The sequence below is a fragment of the Labrus mixtus genome, chromosome 6 (assembly GCF_963584025.1).
Source record: "Labrus mixtus chromosome 6, fLabMix1.1, whole genome shotgun sequence".
Lineage (NCBI taxonomy): Eukaryota > Metazoa > Chordata > Actinopteri > Labriformes > Labridae > Labrus > Labrus mixtus.
The window spans coordinates 30,700,162-30,716,132 of record NC_083617.1 but is presented as its reverse complement, the minus strand read 5'-3'; the positions used below and the strand labels follow the sequence as shown (position 1 = coordinate 30,716,132).

The 15,971-nt window shown below is 40.1% G+C and overlaps 1 protein-coding gene across 10 annotated transcripts in view; it reads right to left on the bottom strand.

The window, feature by feature from the left end:
* Window positions 1-1,183: 1,183 nt before the first annotated feature.
* Window positions 1,184-15,971, bottom strand: part of LOC132975986 (sorbin and SH3 domain-containing protein 1) — a 39,378-nt gene continuing 24,590 nt past the window's right edge. For 6 of the 10 annotated variants that reach the window (XM_061040920.1, XM_061040921.1, XM_061040915.1 and 3 more), the window contains 13 exons: window positions 14,507-14,685; window positions 11,186-12,556; window positions 9,943-10,007; window positions 9,610-9,780; window positions 8,981-9,027; window positions 8,616-8,730; window positions 8,326-8,451; window positions 7,997-8,191; window positions 7,242-7,763; window positions 6,479-6,574; window positions 4,893-5,080; window positions 4,648-4,754; window positions 1,184-4,336 (listed from right to left, as the gene is read on the bottom strand). In XM_061040920.1, coding sequence (XP_060896903.1) covers window positions 4,269-4,336; window positions 4,648-4,754; window positions 4,893-5,080; window positions 6,479-6,574; window positions 7,242-7,763; window positions 7,997-8,191; window positions 8,326-8,451; window positions 8,616-8,730; window positions 8,981-9,027; window positions 9,610-9,780; window positions 9,943-10,007; window positions 11,186-12,556; window positions 14,507-14,685 — 3,250 coding nt within the window. In that variant the 3' untranslated portion in view covers window positions 1,184-4,268. The remainder of the gene's footprint in view (window positions 4,337-4,647; window positions 4,755-4,892; window positions 5,081-6,478; window positions 6,575-7,241; window positions 7,764-7,996; window positions 8,192-8,325; window positions 8,452-8,615; window positions 8,731-8,980; window positions 9,028-9,609; window positions 9,781-9,942; window positions 10,008-11,185; window positions 12,557-14,506; window positions 14,686-15,971) is intronic. The other 4 variants (XM_061040922.1, XM_061040923.1, XM_061040924.1 and 1 more) reach the window with 4 other exon arrangements.

Sequence of the window (15,971 nt, the reverse complement as noted above, 5' to 3'; positions counted from 1 at the left end):
TGCAAGAATCTCATCATGCCTTGCTGATATCTCTAAATGGATGAATGAATGGCACCTTCAACTCAATCTTTCAAAGACTGAGCTCCTTGTCATCCCAGCCAGTCCCTCTATGCAACCACAGATCAATATCCAGCTTGGAACAACCAAACTCATGCCCACAAAGTCTGCCCTGAACCTGGGTGTCATGATTGATGACCAGCTAACTTTTAAGGTTCAAGTAGCCTCGATTGCCCGGTCATGTTGATTTGCCCTGTACAACATCAGGAAGATCAGACTTTACCTGTCAGAACATGCTACACAGCTCCTGGTACAGGCTCTTGTGATATCACGCATCGACTATTGCAACTCTCTACTGGCAGGTCTTCCTACATGCATGCATCATGCATCAAACCCCTGCAGATGATACAAAATGCAGCAGCACGACTGGTGTTCAACCTTCCTAAAAGAGCACATGTCACTCCGCTGTTCATCTCCTTACACTGGCTCCCAGTTACTGCTCGCATCAAATTTAAAACGCTTACAAAACAGCGACAAACACGGCTCCTCCTTACTTTAACTCTCTCATCCAGGTCTACACTCCCTCCCGCCCACTATGCTCTGCCAATGAAAGGTGTCTGATCCAACCTTCACAACAGGGTCCTAAGTCTCTGACTAGACTCTTCTCCTCTGTCGCCCCCCGGTGGTGGAATGAACTAACAAACTCCATTGGATCTGCAGAGTCCCTCTGCACCTTTAAGAAAAAGCTAAAGACCCAGCTCTTTCATGAATACCTACTAACTTAATGATGATGGTCTCCATATCATTGATGATGATGATGGTAATGACGATGGTTTTTGTTTGATAACAATGACTTATAAGATGGTTTCTATACTGATTAGAGCTCTCAAGAACTGCCCTCAATGTTGTGCTTTGCCTCTGGTCACTTCCTGTCAGCACCTGTGTGTCCAATCGGACTCAAAGCTGATCGTTTGCTCTTACTGACATTGTTTCCTTTTTTTCCTAGATCCTTGCTTGTGTTGTACTTACTCTCTGATGTACGTCGTTTTGGATAAAAACGTCTGATAAGTGAATTGTAGAATTGTAAAGGCCTGTGTTCACATTTTATTAACATTACATTAAAAATGGCAATGACCTCAAATGTTCAATCAATCCAAAAACAATAAAAAACAGTCAACACATACGATGTTTTCAATGATTTATTAAATATTGCATAATACTGAAGTTACAGCAGTATAGTAACTTTAGGTATTTTCAATGTAACAGCACTGCAAATTGAAGTCAACAAACCAAAACTGTTGCAGTTGTGTGTCTCATGAAACTTTTCGTTATTTATTAATCTTTGTGTTAAAGCATTGTGTCACACTTCTAAGTACTTGCAAGGAAATTGTTCTCCCATTACAAAGACAAGAACCAATGGTAAACCATGGTTACATTAAATATGTAATAAACACATTTCAGTGACCCCCCCCCACCAAAAAAAAAGGGGGAGAAAAAAAGGAAAAATGAGGCACAATTTTTCATCTAACATAAGGCATTTTGATGCTCACAAATGGCAGCGTAATGTTCATGTGTGTCAAACTGTCTGTGCTCATATGCTGCACTCTGTGCTGTTCCTCCCATCTTCCATAGTCTATTTTTTATTTTACATATTTACAATCCTTCTTGTGCCCACCTGCACAATGGTCTACGTATTCATCCAAAGTGAAAAATATGCCATTTATTTCATATTGTTTGTGCACTAATCACATATTAATACATTCATACATCCTGTGATGTTTTATGGACCACATACTGAAGTTAAATGTTTTATGGCTGAATTGGTGATTTGTGATGTGTTTATTTGTCATCATATAGTGTGTTGGATATTAAGTTAACCATTTCTGTCAGGCAATAAACACCTTGTCTCTCAACCATGAGGCGCTGGACGTACAAAGAAACAAAAATGTCTAGCCACTAGTAGATGAGGAAACATTCTTTTTTAGTGTGACAAAATACCTGAACATAACACCACGTTATAAAGGCAAACCTATAAGTGTATTATCGTCATTTTTTTATCGTGAGAAAACATTCCAATGCTGTATTGGAAAGACTGTCAGTGGTGATTTCCACGTGGGGAAACAACAATTTTGACTCAAAAGCTAACAAAAAAAGCATCACACTACTCAATAAGCGCCTCAATATTGTTAAAGTAATATACTTTATCAATCATGAAACTTCATATATCACTTATGTGGTAGCCACATTCATCTTCGAACCGAGTTCAGTTAATAACAATGTTCATCATCACTGCACAACTTTAGCTAGCAATTTCAGAAAAAAAACTTTAGTAAACATACACTTTTCCTAGTTTCCTGTTTTATCTTTCAATCCTTCACATTGTGTTTCTAATTTTGTGTACTCTGGCAATGAGAGAGCATTACACTAAAAGGTAGACCCATCTGGAACCATTTGATTAGAAATGTTTGGATTGAATAAAAGGACTTCTGAAGCATCTGAACCTCAATTTTCCTGCCATAATTCTCCTTCTATATTAACTTTGAAATACGTCATTAGCCATGGTCCTTCTGCATCCTTCTGCTCATCTAATCAGGTCATAACAGGTGACTTGAACTATTTGCAGGTCTTAATTGACACCTAGCTATTATGTATGAGAACAGTGCAACAAATGATGAAGCCAATGAAAAATAATTAAATGAAAGAAAAAAAAGAAAACATTAGCTATCATCTTTCTGTATGGAGAGGAGCTCTACTTTTAAAAATGATTTCTGTTACAGGATCTAACAGGTCTGTGCAAAGTGGGAGCTTCTGTCTTGTAGGAAGATGGCTCTAATGCTTTGATGAAAATTTTTAAATTGACTTGATATAAGGAAGCTGTTGAAGGCTCTGATTTGATTTGATCTTTTATTGATTTTATAATTTATAATGTGTGCTGTATACATGCTTACCTTATTATTAAAATCAATCTGTTCACTATGTTACCCAATTTGGATTCACTTTACATTAAATATGTTGCCATATTCGGAAGGCCTCTTAAAGTTTTCTATTCACATGCCTACAATACAACATAAAATGTTGTCATTAATAGTGTGGGTTTAATCTCATTATGCTCTCCAAAAATCAGTATGATTAAAAAAGCTTTTTGTATCATCACTGATGAATCTATTGTTATCATGTTAGTTGAGATACCCCTAAATGATCAAACAGGAAGTCAAGTCTCACCACGCCTGTCCTGTGGAGCCAGGCTTATACCAGTTAGCTTACAGGTCCAGCCATTAATAAAAAAAGGCCACTTTATTGTCAGAATACTTTTACATGGTTTCTAGAACATAGGATAGGCATAGAGTTTCTCTTCACTTTTATCAATGTGTGTCCTGTATTTGTGTTTATTCTGGTAGCCACTGCACTCTTTAGTTTTTTGTGTGTTTTGTGATGCACTTGACAAAGGTTGTTGAAGGGAATTCTGAACCTTTATCCAAAGCTTTTGGGGTTGTGAACATTTGTAATACTGTCTTTAAGATAAAATATGAGTCAGAAAATGTAAAACAGGTTTGTCAGACCACTTCGTAAAGAAGCGTCATACAAAAGGCTTTAGGTATTTTAACAATTTTTTCTCAAATCTATACTGCAAACATTTTATGATGGAGAGTCCACGAATGTCTCACCACATTTCATCATACATGAATGGTATGTCTGGTCAAACACTAAAGGATTTATTTTGGAAGCAACATCTAAGAGACTGAAAATCTAACTCTGATAAACACCTGTGGGTCCTGAAAGGTAGCTTATGACAAACAGGTACAAACCAAAATCCAATAAAAAATCCTTCTGAATCCCCCCATGTCCACTTCAGGTAACAAGATCCACTCTTTTCTCCATGTACTGCTCTGCTGTAGCCTGCCAGCCTCCACACTGAGTTGCTAAGTAAATACTTCTGTGCCAAAAATTAAATGGATAGAATAGATAACAATTTATATTAAAACTATTTACTATCACTAAAATCTTGATTGTGGTATGTTCTTATGAAAAAATTCCATCTGACAAGATGAAATATATCTGTTGAAAATGCGTACACAATACCAAGGTCTCAGCATTAAACTGTCTTTATCCCCGCCTCCAGCAGTTTGACATACCTCTGGCCAAACCAATCACTTTCTGAGACAAATAGGATTTGCCTTGCTAAAATACTATACTAACCAATAGTCATGCGTGATAGTATTGATTTCCCAAGCTTGACAGGCATCCATGTGTTACAGTCAGATGAGATATATCTACAGTTTCACCTCCTTCACGTAATTCCCAGGGAAAGTCCCAAACTGCTTTGTCCTCTTTGATGTACCTGTATAAACAAAACAGAAAGAATATCATGGGTGAGCAAAAGAAAGTCAATTGATTCATAAATGATTGTAGTACAAAAATACATTTTAAAGCTATATTTAAAATCAACTGCAAGGCCTGTGCCTGTACGTCCCATGTAAATAATCTGCTACACATTGAAAATGACTCTACATCTCAAAGAGCTATGAGCAGGCACACTGCATGCATGCAGTCTTTTGCTGTCATTCCCTAAGAAACCCTACATGGATTAATGGGACACCTTGCGAGTGACTTCATGTCTAAGGAATGTGTTCTAAGGCCTACAGCACATACCAACGAACCAGCCGTCATCACACTTCTCCATGACGCTGACGAGATCACCCTCCTGTAGCTCTAACTCATCGTCATTCTGCGGCACATAGCTGTACAGAGCCTGGAAACTGGGGAAAGATTCAATCTTATTTTGGTAAACTGGCAAAGCTGCTGAGACACAGTGTCAAACGCGTAACAAATGCAGGGTTGCTTGACTGAATTACAACAAAAACATGGCAACTTAAGGTGATAAAGATCATACTCACATTCCACAGTTCAGACGGCTCGGCTCTGGGCTGCTATTGTGGGAATGGGGTTGCTGGGAAATGATGAGAGATTGTTTACTGGGATGGGGGTGCAGTCTGTGAACAGAGTCATGAGGGTGGTGGGGCAGGGTGCTGCAGTACCTCACTGAGGTCTCAGCTATATTCAAGATCTCATTACACACTGCCTCCTAGTTGTAGTAGTAGGTGAAGTCATCAGAGACAGACAAACAGCAGCCCAACCGAGTCCCACAAGAGGTTGAGGTGAAGTTGAAGGAGGAGTTGAGGAGTTAGAGAGTAAGGGGATGAAGAGCAAAACAGGAAGTGGTCCAATAAGTGGTTAGAGAGAAAAGGAAGTGATCCGTTAAAAGCCAGGAGACAAACAGAGGGGAAGTTGGTGGAGGCCAAGAGGACAGGCATAATAGACAAGAGTGAGAACATGTAGATAGGAAACATGAATAATTAGTTTAAAGGATATTATTCAGTATAATCATGCACTATTATAAGGTAAGATGAAAAGTGCAGCTTAAAGGAATAGTTCAGCATTTTGAGTATATGTCCTCTTTGCTATCGTTATTGGTTCTTGGTGAATGATAGGTGTGGAGATAGATTGTGCTCTCATATCTGTCTGTACAGTATGAACTTGAAGCCAGCAGCCTATTAGCTAGACATTAAGCCTGAAATGTAAATAAGGCAACTTTTAGGGAGGTTTCATATGGAGCAATGCGATTGACTATTTCTTTAGGGGGAAGAAACAGTTTCTCCCTGGTTTGTCTTCTGGTTGCCTAACAGTGACGACCAATGTTGCATTGTTCTTACTAGATTTGATAACATTTAAGGCCCCTGTATATATTTTTTTAAATGTGGGAGTGGCAGAAGGCTGCACATTCAGTCGACCAACTGAGCTTGAAAAAAGTGAAGAAACACACTTGTGCGAGAGGGACATTGTTCCATTGTCTGAATCCTCTCTAGGACTTTTGTGTGCTGTATATGCCACAGCCTGAATAAGACCTTAATTTTCAATTTTTATTTTTTAAAACAAAATAAAAATTATAATAATAATATTTTTCAATAAAAATGAAAATAGTTACACTATTACATCAGCTAACATATAACAAGTACACATGACATGACTGAGTTACATCTAGTAAGTATCTGGGCAGGCTTTAGCCACTTTCTAGTAAAATAGTCAGGAATATTATTTTTTGGATTTTGTACCAATTGAACAAAGATAATATAAAAAGCTCAAGCAAGAGAGCTTTAAAAGTGCTGGCAAGTGAATATGGTTAACATTGGACAGGGCCGAGCTAGCTGTTTCTCTATGTTTTCAGTCTTTATGAAAGGCAAAGCTAAGCTAACCAGATGACACTACCAACTTCATACTGAATGGAAAAACATGAGAGCACAATTTTTCTTTCTAACTTTTAAAAACTAAAACATCATTTTATTTCAAACTATTCCTTTAATGAATGGATAATACTCACATATAGGCTACACATTCAGCATGCAGCACATGAAAACACAATTACAGTTAAAGATGATGTGAGTAAAATGGATGAGTAGGATTTATGAACTGCCTAAGAGCTTACCGCAAATGAGTTAGCATTGTTGTTATCTTGGATGTCATACAGCATCACAGGGCTTCTGGAGCTCTGTCCACGATGGTCAGCCTCCATTCTCACAAACTGTAAAACAAACATGATAAATCAGCAAGGGTATTTCAAAATAAAGCGTTTCTCTCGAGTTCACGCCATCTATCATTAGACATAAATATTTTCATACCTCAGTCACAGGTTGCATTTTCAATGACTACCTAGCAGAAGTATTTGACATAAAGGGTAACATGGGAAACCTGTAAGTACTCAAGTTCTTAAATAAATCTCACATCCAACAGCATCCAAGTTATCAGAAGGAAAAGAACAATGTAAAACAAATGACATGCAGCCAAGTGCTATATTTATGAAGAGAAAGGAGGTTTTAGTCTCAAATCAAACCTGGAAATGCAAGCACAAAAGCTCCTCATTAAGACCTTTAGAGCTCTGAAACTTCCAATAAACACTGAAAACTCTCTAAACGTCTGAGTGTTATTAGGGCACACACAACAACATGCAAACCTACAACCTCCAGCTATGCAACAAGTTTAATGTGTGTCTGTCTCCAAATAACCAGCATGTGTATCCCTCTAAGGGGCTCAGATCAACCTCAGTCAAAATATAGTTAGTCAAGGATTTCACAATAAAGTGTCAGCTTCAGTGACCCATTGAACGTTTCTTTTGGGATAAAACTGTGCTGTCAAAGCCGATGTTTCACAGTGAGCCTGAGATGCAACACCGCAAACCATGCAGAAGATACCTCTGCAGGGCTATGTTGCCTGCTGCCTGGGGTTGAGCGACCAATGTCCCCCTCTGCACCTTCCCCCTCAGTCAACTCCTTCTCCCCCCTCAGCCAGCCCTCCAACACAGGCCCTCCACAGGGGCTCATGCTGCGTGACAGATGGGGGGAGGCAGGGAAGAGCATGAAGTCCTCCCCCTGAGGTGGGGTGAATGTAACAAAAGGAGTGGTTGAGCTGGGTCTTGGTGGGTAAGGCGGAGGAAGAGGGGAGGCAGCTGGGGAAGCCATGGGGGAGATGCAGTAAGGACTGCCAGTGATTGGAGGAACAGGGCTGGCAGAAAAGGGTGGGGGCAGGTACTCGCCACATCGGTAGGAAACACTGGGCAGCGGTGGCAGGGGAGGGGTGGGAGCAGCTGGAGGGCTCCCTCCTCCCACAGTCAGGGAGATCCACTCTGAGGACACAGCATGGACCTCAGGGGACACGGAGCGACGAGGGGAGCGAGGGAGGGGCAGAGGGGAGGTGGTAAGATGATTACGATACAGCTTTTAAGAGTACCAGGCACATAGGAGGAAGATGGATATGGAAACAAGAAGAGGAGGAGATCAGAAATGAAAAGAAAAGGAAAGGAATGATAACTAGACTAGTCTAGATTTTTTGATTAAAAAAAAAGGAATTGAAGTTGAACATGGAAAAGTATTAAAAACTGTGGATCAAGTCTTTACTACTTCAAAAAGTATTCTATTATTGATCTATCTGCAAAGCTCAGAGTCCTTACCTGAGGAGAAGCATTGGTGCTACGCTGTGGTGATTGGCTAACGGGAGGGTCAGGATACTCCAACCCATTTTTGACACGGGGTCTTCTGTGTACTTCTACGTAAGTGACCGGGAAGATGCCTTGGCGGTTGGTGCCGGATATTTTGCCTTCATACCAGTTTTCATCAACTCTGCGAATCAGTGTTATCCTTTCTCCCTGTAGTCATATATTTTGAACATTGAAAATATTGTTAAAAATCCATAATTGGTTAAATGACACATGTAGATAACTTACAGCTGCAAACAAATGAATGTTCATCAGTTTGTTCATTTTTAATTCTCTCTCCATACCTTTCTGAAGGACATTTCCACCACTGTGTCCCCTGTAAAGTTGAAGCGGGCAGCAGCCTCTCCATATTCCAGCACCTGAACTGGAACAATTTTCTTTGGTTGGGCTTTCTCTGTGGGAGGAAGCAGCTGTAGCAGGAGAATTATACATAAAAAAAAACTAATAAGTAGGAAAACAAAAGTTGAATCACACTGCAACATAATGCACAATCATCTATACATAAACATGAAACATACAAATGGAAATGATAAACTGAAAAAAGACCTCTCAATAACAGACAGAAATCACAAACCTCAACATAGTTTTGAGGGAAAATTCCAACTCTTCCATGATGTTCCCCTTCATACCAGTTTTGATCCACCTGTCGAATGATGTATACAATGTCTCCCTTTTGAAATGGTAATTCCCTACAAATGTTCAGAAGAGACAAGTTATTCAAATTCAAATGAATATTTAAAAAACAACTAAATAAAAACATTTTTTAACTTTTATAATATATGATTGTAATTGTATTATTTTTAATTAGGTCAGACATTTCTAACCCAACCTGAGAGAGAACTTCAAACATGTAGATGGACAGATAGGTCGACATATAGATGAGATAATCCCATTTTTCACACCTACACATACAAACAAATTATGATTATATCGGCTTACTTTAAACTTTCAGCTCTGAAGTCAAAGCGAGCCATGGCTGGAGTTCTCTGTAAATAAAAAGATAATTGGGTGATTTTGTTTAATGTGTACGAAAAAAGCTTCCAAAATTCATTGTGAATAGCAAATCTGTGTCCCACCTGAGCATAAATAATAATGCAAAGACAGGAACGAAGTACTTGTGACCGACTAGGTTGCATTAATTATAATTAATTATTTAATTAATTATATATTAATAATTACCTGGTTAAATAAAAAAATAAAAACACATGACCATTGGAGCATGTCAATTGAAAAATGACAACGGGATAATTACTGTTAAACTGTCCTGCAAAGACAGCAGACACACCTTCAACCTAAACAAGATTTGAATTTAGTGACATTTATATCTTGTCATCTTCTTTAACAGACATCTGTTTAACAGTGTGCACTGTGGAATAGAAGTTTAAAATGCAAATGGACATTAACATTGATGGACTCAATAACATTTTTCTCCTCTGGATTATCTGTTTCAGCAGAAATCCTGTCGACAAACCCATTATTATCCCCTAACAATGTTCCATATAAACCCCAAATCATTTACTGTCCTTGTTCCTGCTTACATAAGGATAAGAAACTGTCCTCTATTGTACCTCTATTCCTGATTTCCTCTTCTCTGTGTTATCTGTGATGTTGAGCAGGTCTCCAAAGCGCTCGTTGGTGATGAACTGGTGGTGTGTTGGGACAATGCCTGTGTGTCGCCTCGATGCTGTGTCAGCCTCTTCCTGTTCCCGCTTCAGTCTCCGCTGCTCCTCCAAGATTTTCTGCCAGGAAACCACACTGAACTGTTTGTCCCCTCCAGATATGGGTCCATTCTACTCTTTTACACTTTCATGTTATGTATAATAGATGAGTTCCTTTTTCACAACACAGGTCTCTTTGATTAAGCATTGTCAGCAAAGGTGTGATTCATCAATGAAATTTACCTCCTTGTCCCCATGTCGCCTTCGCAACACTTCGTCTTGGCTTTCCCCTGGAGTTGGTGACAAGTCTAACAAAGAAACAGAAAAGGGATTCAGCTGTGAGGACTTTTCATTGACATCATTGAGACAAATCTCAAACAAAAACAATCCTTTAAATATAAGGTGATGGTACTGTAGTAAACCGTAGTCCTTACATACAATGATTAGAATCATAAAAATAAACAACAAATACAACCATGCATGCTTTAAAAGAACACCATTATCTCTGCAATACTAAAAAGCACACACGCACATCCAAAAGCCAAATGTATTCCTGCATGCAAATGATCACGGGATGATCCAATGTGTGTCCATGAGAAAACAAATGCAGAACAATAACATGAAACTTCCTGTATCTTGGCCAAGAAATGACACATATAATGTTTTACTGACCAACCAGTATCCATTAGTTTACTGAATTTTCATTTCAATATTAAGATATCATAGCTTACTTTCCTCCTCATCACTATGACAGTTGTTTCATTATGTGTCCCAGTAGGACCATGGGAAACAACTACCAATGCTTTAAGATTTTTTTGGCTGTTATATAAAAGAAATCAGAGTTTGTAAAAAACTGTGTTGCTTAAGAAACCTTTCATAGTCAAAAAATGAAAGATGGCTGATGTAAACTGTTTGCAAAACAGAAAAAAAACAAACAGATATAGACATAGTGAGACATCAATTTGAGAGAGTGTATGCAATGTTATACTGAAAAAACAGACATATGCTGGGATCATATTTAAATGTAAGTCTCTCAACCAGAGCCAATACTGTGTTAAGACAAGGGTTGAAAATCAATTATGGAACCTTTATTTTTCTTACATCTTTATGATGTAAATTACAGATTTGGTCTGTATGGATGCAATGCTTATGCATGCTCTGAATCTCTTGCATACAACTCAAATGTGATGTCACTAGGAGATAGACAGTATATACATTACCAAAAGGCCCCTGAACCTCCTACAGTCTCTGAAGTGTTTGATGCATTTGTTGGACCATACTCATTCAAAGAGAAAAAAGGAAGCGCACCAAACAGCACACTCAGAATATGATGGAGGCTTCTCTGTCACTTGTAAACACACCAAACAGACTACAGATGGAGGGTGGCAGTGTGGCTTTGTGGAGAGAAGGTAGAAAGAGTTGAGATAAATGAGTACAGAGGGAGAAGAGAGGAGGGTGACAGTGGTGAATGGATGGAAATAGCCACCTCTGCGGTGAGATGCCAGCAGCTGTAGTAGGTTCCCGTTGGTGTCCAAGCCGTGCCCGTTACTCAGTTGGTCAGTGTTGCTTCCCTCTATGCTATTCAGCCTATCCAGGACCTCCAGGGAGGACAGGCGCTGAGGGATCAAAGGTCTGAGCTCAGGAGACAAAGTAGAAGGCCTCTGGACACCCATTGGCACTTTGGTGGCAAGAGTCTTCCGAGTTTGGTGGGACTGCAAGTTCTTGCGTAACTTAAAGGGAGCAGGGCCCATGAGGAAGAGGTTACCAGGCAGCGTTGTCCTCTTCTCCAAAGGTCGAGGCCTCTCTTGTTGTGTCATGGCTTGCTGCCTCTCATGCCTGAGGATGGTGGTAAAGCGGGTGTAGGAGGCTGGGCAAGAGCCTTTGCATTTGCTGGGTTTTAGCAGGAGTTGATGATTCAGGTGGTCCAGTAGGTGGTGGTGGTGGTGGATGTAGTTGTGTTGCTGAGGGGATTCTGCAAGCAGTGCTGATGGACTAGTAGATCCACTAATATTTTGGCCAATATGCTCTAGAGAACTTTTACTGAAGATCTGCTCAACCTCAGTCTCAGTGTTAAATGGGGATTCAGTCCTTAAATTGTGTACATCCAGTGAGGAGGGTGCAGCCTCCTCCACAGAGCCCTCTGCCTCCACTGGGGAGCAGGCGACTGTCTGGGTGTTGTCTGCCGGCAAAAGAGACTCCGCTGACACTGCAGACACCATGTAAAAGTGGACAGGGTTGTGGTTGTGGCTGGAGTGCAGGGTGGGCAGAGAGGAGGAGCGGCAGGGTGCCGGGCTTGACTGCTGGATGATCATTTCAAACTCACTGACCCGTGACGACACTGAATCCCGTGGAATGTTACCCCCGCCATCTGCCTCTGACCTTTCACCCCTCTCTGCCTTTGCCTTCTCAAAAAGAGAGGTAAGGCTGCGGACACTGCCATGGGGGCTGCAGCCAGTTGAGCTGGGTTGCTGGATGTAATGCATGGATCTATAAAGGCTGGAAAACTCTGATGCACTTCTCCTAATTGAGTGGGAAACATTTGCACACCCAGTAACACATCCATCCCTTTCTTCCGATCCAACACAGTCTGTGATATACTGCCCAGTGTACAGATCCTCACAGCTGTGGGCCTTTGGGTGTCTGACAGATGCAGTCCTACTTTCCTGACTGTCACCACTGGGTGGCAGCAGCTTGGGCTTGAACTTTGAGGGCAGAATTTGGGGTATGCAGGCTTTGGCAGCAGATAGAGGTGTCATACTTTTACACTGGTTACCTATTGCATTACTGGCAAGAACTGACCTACTATTTACAGAGGAGCAGGGTGAAATTATGTAGCCATTCCCACCTTTATGATCCACTGGCAAGCATGCAGGACAACAGAATAAACAACATATTAGATTGCAGTGGTCACAGGTTCACATCCAAAAACAGAGTCAGGCAACATTTTGGTTCCATCAAAAAAGAATGAGAAGGGGAAGTAGACTTGATGCATTGTGTATCAAATGGCAACTATAAACATATGGCATGGTTCTGCAGTGAAGAGTAATGTTTTAAAACAAATGTAAATAGGTCAAATGTGTTATCTAACATACTTGCATTATAAAAGTTAGATAACAAGATAAACATAAAGTACTGAAGCATCATGGGATAGTATGTAATGTAAGGGGTCATATAGGAATTTGTTACACCGACAGCAGTGTCAGTATGATTCTAAAACAGAAATACATTTTTTATTAATCTTAGGGCTGACATTTTCTCCTACATGGCTGCTTCCTGTCCTGCTTTTGCCTCCTGCATATAATCTTCTCCTTAATTTGTAGCTAAGAGAGATAGGGCTGAAGTTATATGTCACCCCTGTTAAACTACAGCTTTGACACAAGGTTGTTGATAATAAATGTATCCTGAGTCGAGCTGCCCCATAAAGCCTGACTACTAAAAAAAACCCATAGTGAAATACTTGAGTCACTGGCTATAGTGGCCTTTTGATAGCATGGAAATTCAAAATGACAGCACACTTTCACATGCTATGACAGACTTCTGTAGCACGAGAAACCCATCAGTCAATCAACCTATCAAGATTGACTTAAGAATCATATAAAATACAACCACAGGGAAATGAAATTCCACTTTGGTATTAGACAAAAGAGAAAGTTATCAGTAGGATTTTAGTATGCATAGTTATAATGATTACCATGTCTGTGTGATGTCACATTCATGTCTATGAAAAACACAAATAAAATACAATAAGGAAGTAACCAAGGTTGTATCTACAGCATATGGCATGTCAAAGGACCTGGCTACTGAAAATCCCAGAGGCTTGTTTCTTTAGAACACAAAGATTGAAACAGATGATTTTTATTTCATGAGCACAAGACAGAAACACATGATAAAGTGTTTGGTTTCTAGTGCTCGGGTCTTTCTTTGAAACAGAGGCTAATGAGGGAGCGTGCTAGTCAGTTGACTAGACTGCCAAATCCATTCACTGCACGGCTCCACAAGTTAAGGCTAAAACGAATATCCTGATCTTTATCCCAACCTCTCATACATGTTTCTATTTATTCAATGTATTATTGTGGAACTGTAATAAACTCTGAAAAGCTTCTCAAGTGGTATGTATAGTGTATAATGTACATCTTGCCAGACTGAATGTAATGACATTACATTGTGGATCACACTGTTCCTACTTTTCTCTACATGATGTGTCCTCTGTCCTTCATTCCAGCCTCTGGCCTCACAATGACAGCTGACTTCCTCATGCATACCCACCCTCTGTGTCCCTCCTGTTTATCTCACCCCTGTCTGGCTGAGTTTTGAAGAGCAGAGCTCTGTTTATCTCGCTTGTCTCTCCTTATACATTCCCTCTGCCTGGCACTCTAACACTCTGGAGTCTTGCCCTAAGCCTGCCTAGCGACTGGCAGCTCACAACTGGAGCAAGAAGGGGAAAATCCCCAAGGTTATCTTTTAGCCACTTAGCAAGTCCACCTCACTCACATGAGTTTTCAAAGCAGAAGGTAAAACACATTGATGGAAACATTCATAGATAAATCAACTGCTTCTGTGAATGCCATGCATGCTGCAATGTGATTGGTCAATGCTGTGAGGAGAAAAGAAAATGTGAGGGGTTTCAACAGAAAGGTAAACTGAAACACATGTGTCCCTGCCTGACAAAGCTCAAACATCAGTGTCTGTAGCTCATTGGCTATGTCTCATTAGGGAAGGCTTTAGAGTCTGGCCACAACATCCACATCCATAAAACATACACACGCATGCCATTTTATGGCCGTATGTAAAATGGCTTGCATCCTACCTTTAGATGAAGAGGAGCTGCCAGGACGCTTGTTTAAAGCCCTTAGACCTTGTAAGGGAATGTCGCCACCCTCCAGGACACTCTTGTAAACATGGCGGTCACATTCTGGAGCCCCAGAATCGCTCGTAGATGATCCATTGTCCTTCTCCACCTCGCTGCGTCCAGACTTGCTCGAGGAGCTAGATGGCAGACAGAAATGCAAACAGCTAATTAAAAACAGTCAAATCATTCAGAGGAGTTGTGTTACGTGTTTCATGACAAAAAGGGGTGGGCCATCTGGGTAACGAGCTGTCATATGGTTCTTATTTAATATATGGTTAAGTAGTTCCTGTGTTCAGAGACAGCTGAACCTAAGGAGAAACTACAGCATTTAGAGGCTGCTTCTAAGAAGGCCATAGCTACACATATCTTGGCATTCCAGAGAGGCCAAAAGGACAGAATTCTATAAATATTCTCTGAACATTCCCACATGGTGCATCAGCCCCTGCCATGTCGCTGTTTAACTCTCAGGTTTACTATCTTTTACATTCCATGTGTTACACATGCTGCTCCTCTATTTGTTTACAGATGGCTGAGGAATAATCTGAAATCAAACAGCGCTGAAATAAGGGAATTAAAACCATGTTGGCTCTACATTGCTTGATAGGATTCACATAAAAACGATGTAGTATTTTGATGTACAGGATAATCGCAAGACTGAAGACAATATCTTGGAAATCAACAATAACTATATTGTTAACGAAAAAAAAGAAGAAGCTTAAAACATTGTAATAACTTCCTTGGAATGATTATGAATCCCTTCAGATAGCCTACTATTATATTATTATATCATAATATTAAATCTATTAGTATCAATGTTGTATTTACTACAGTAACATTGTAGCTGCCAATCATATTTCAAGAGGTAATTATGAGGCATGCTCCAAATTGTTCCAAAGTTTACTTTACAAGTTAATTAATTTATCACAGGCTACACTGGCACAACAATTTTGGATTGATAACAAGCCTACAAGAAGAAGAAGTTCCTGCCCAGAATATATATGTGCCTTGAAGGAAGTCAGTGTATGGCCTGAGGTTTCCTTTGAAAAGTTTTGATGAGTATACCTCCACCTATCAGGGCTTTTCTATTAAAAGTGACAACACAATCCAGCCTGAAGAAAGGCTAGATTGTGATTGTTACCTCTATTCATATACTGGCCAAGATAATATAATGACTACAGCAGATGGAAGGCAAAGGCTTGTAGCACTGTCTCTCTTCCTGAATTTCTGACATTTAATTGCAAAAACAGAAATAGAAGAGGTCATGCTCATCAGACAAAAACACAAAAGATCAAGGGCTTGGTAGGCTTTGCTTTAACATCAGCTGGCATCCTCTTTCATAATCCAGTTGCTTGTCATAGCTCTGTACGCACACCCATTCAGAAGGAGATAACGTTTTTTTAGGTTATGTGGCAGCTGGGCGAGC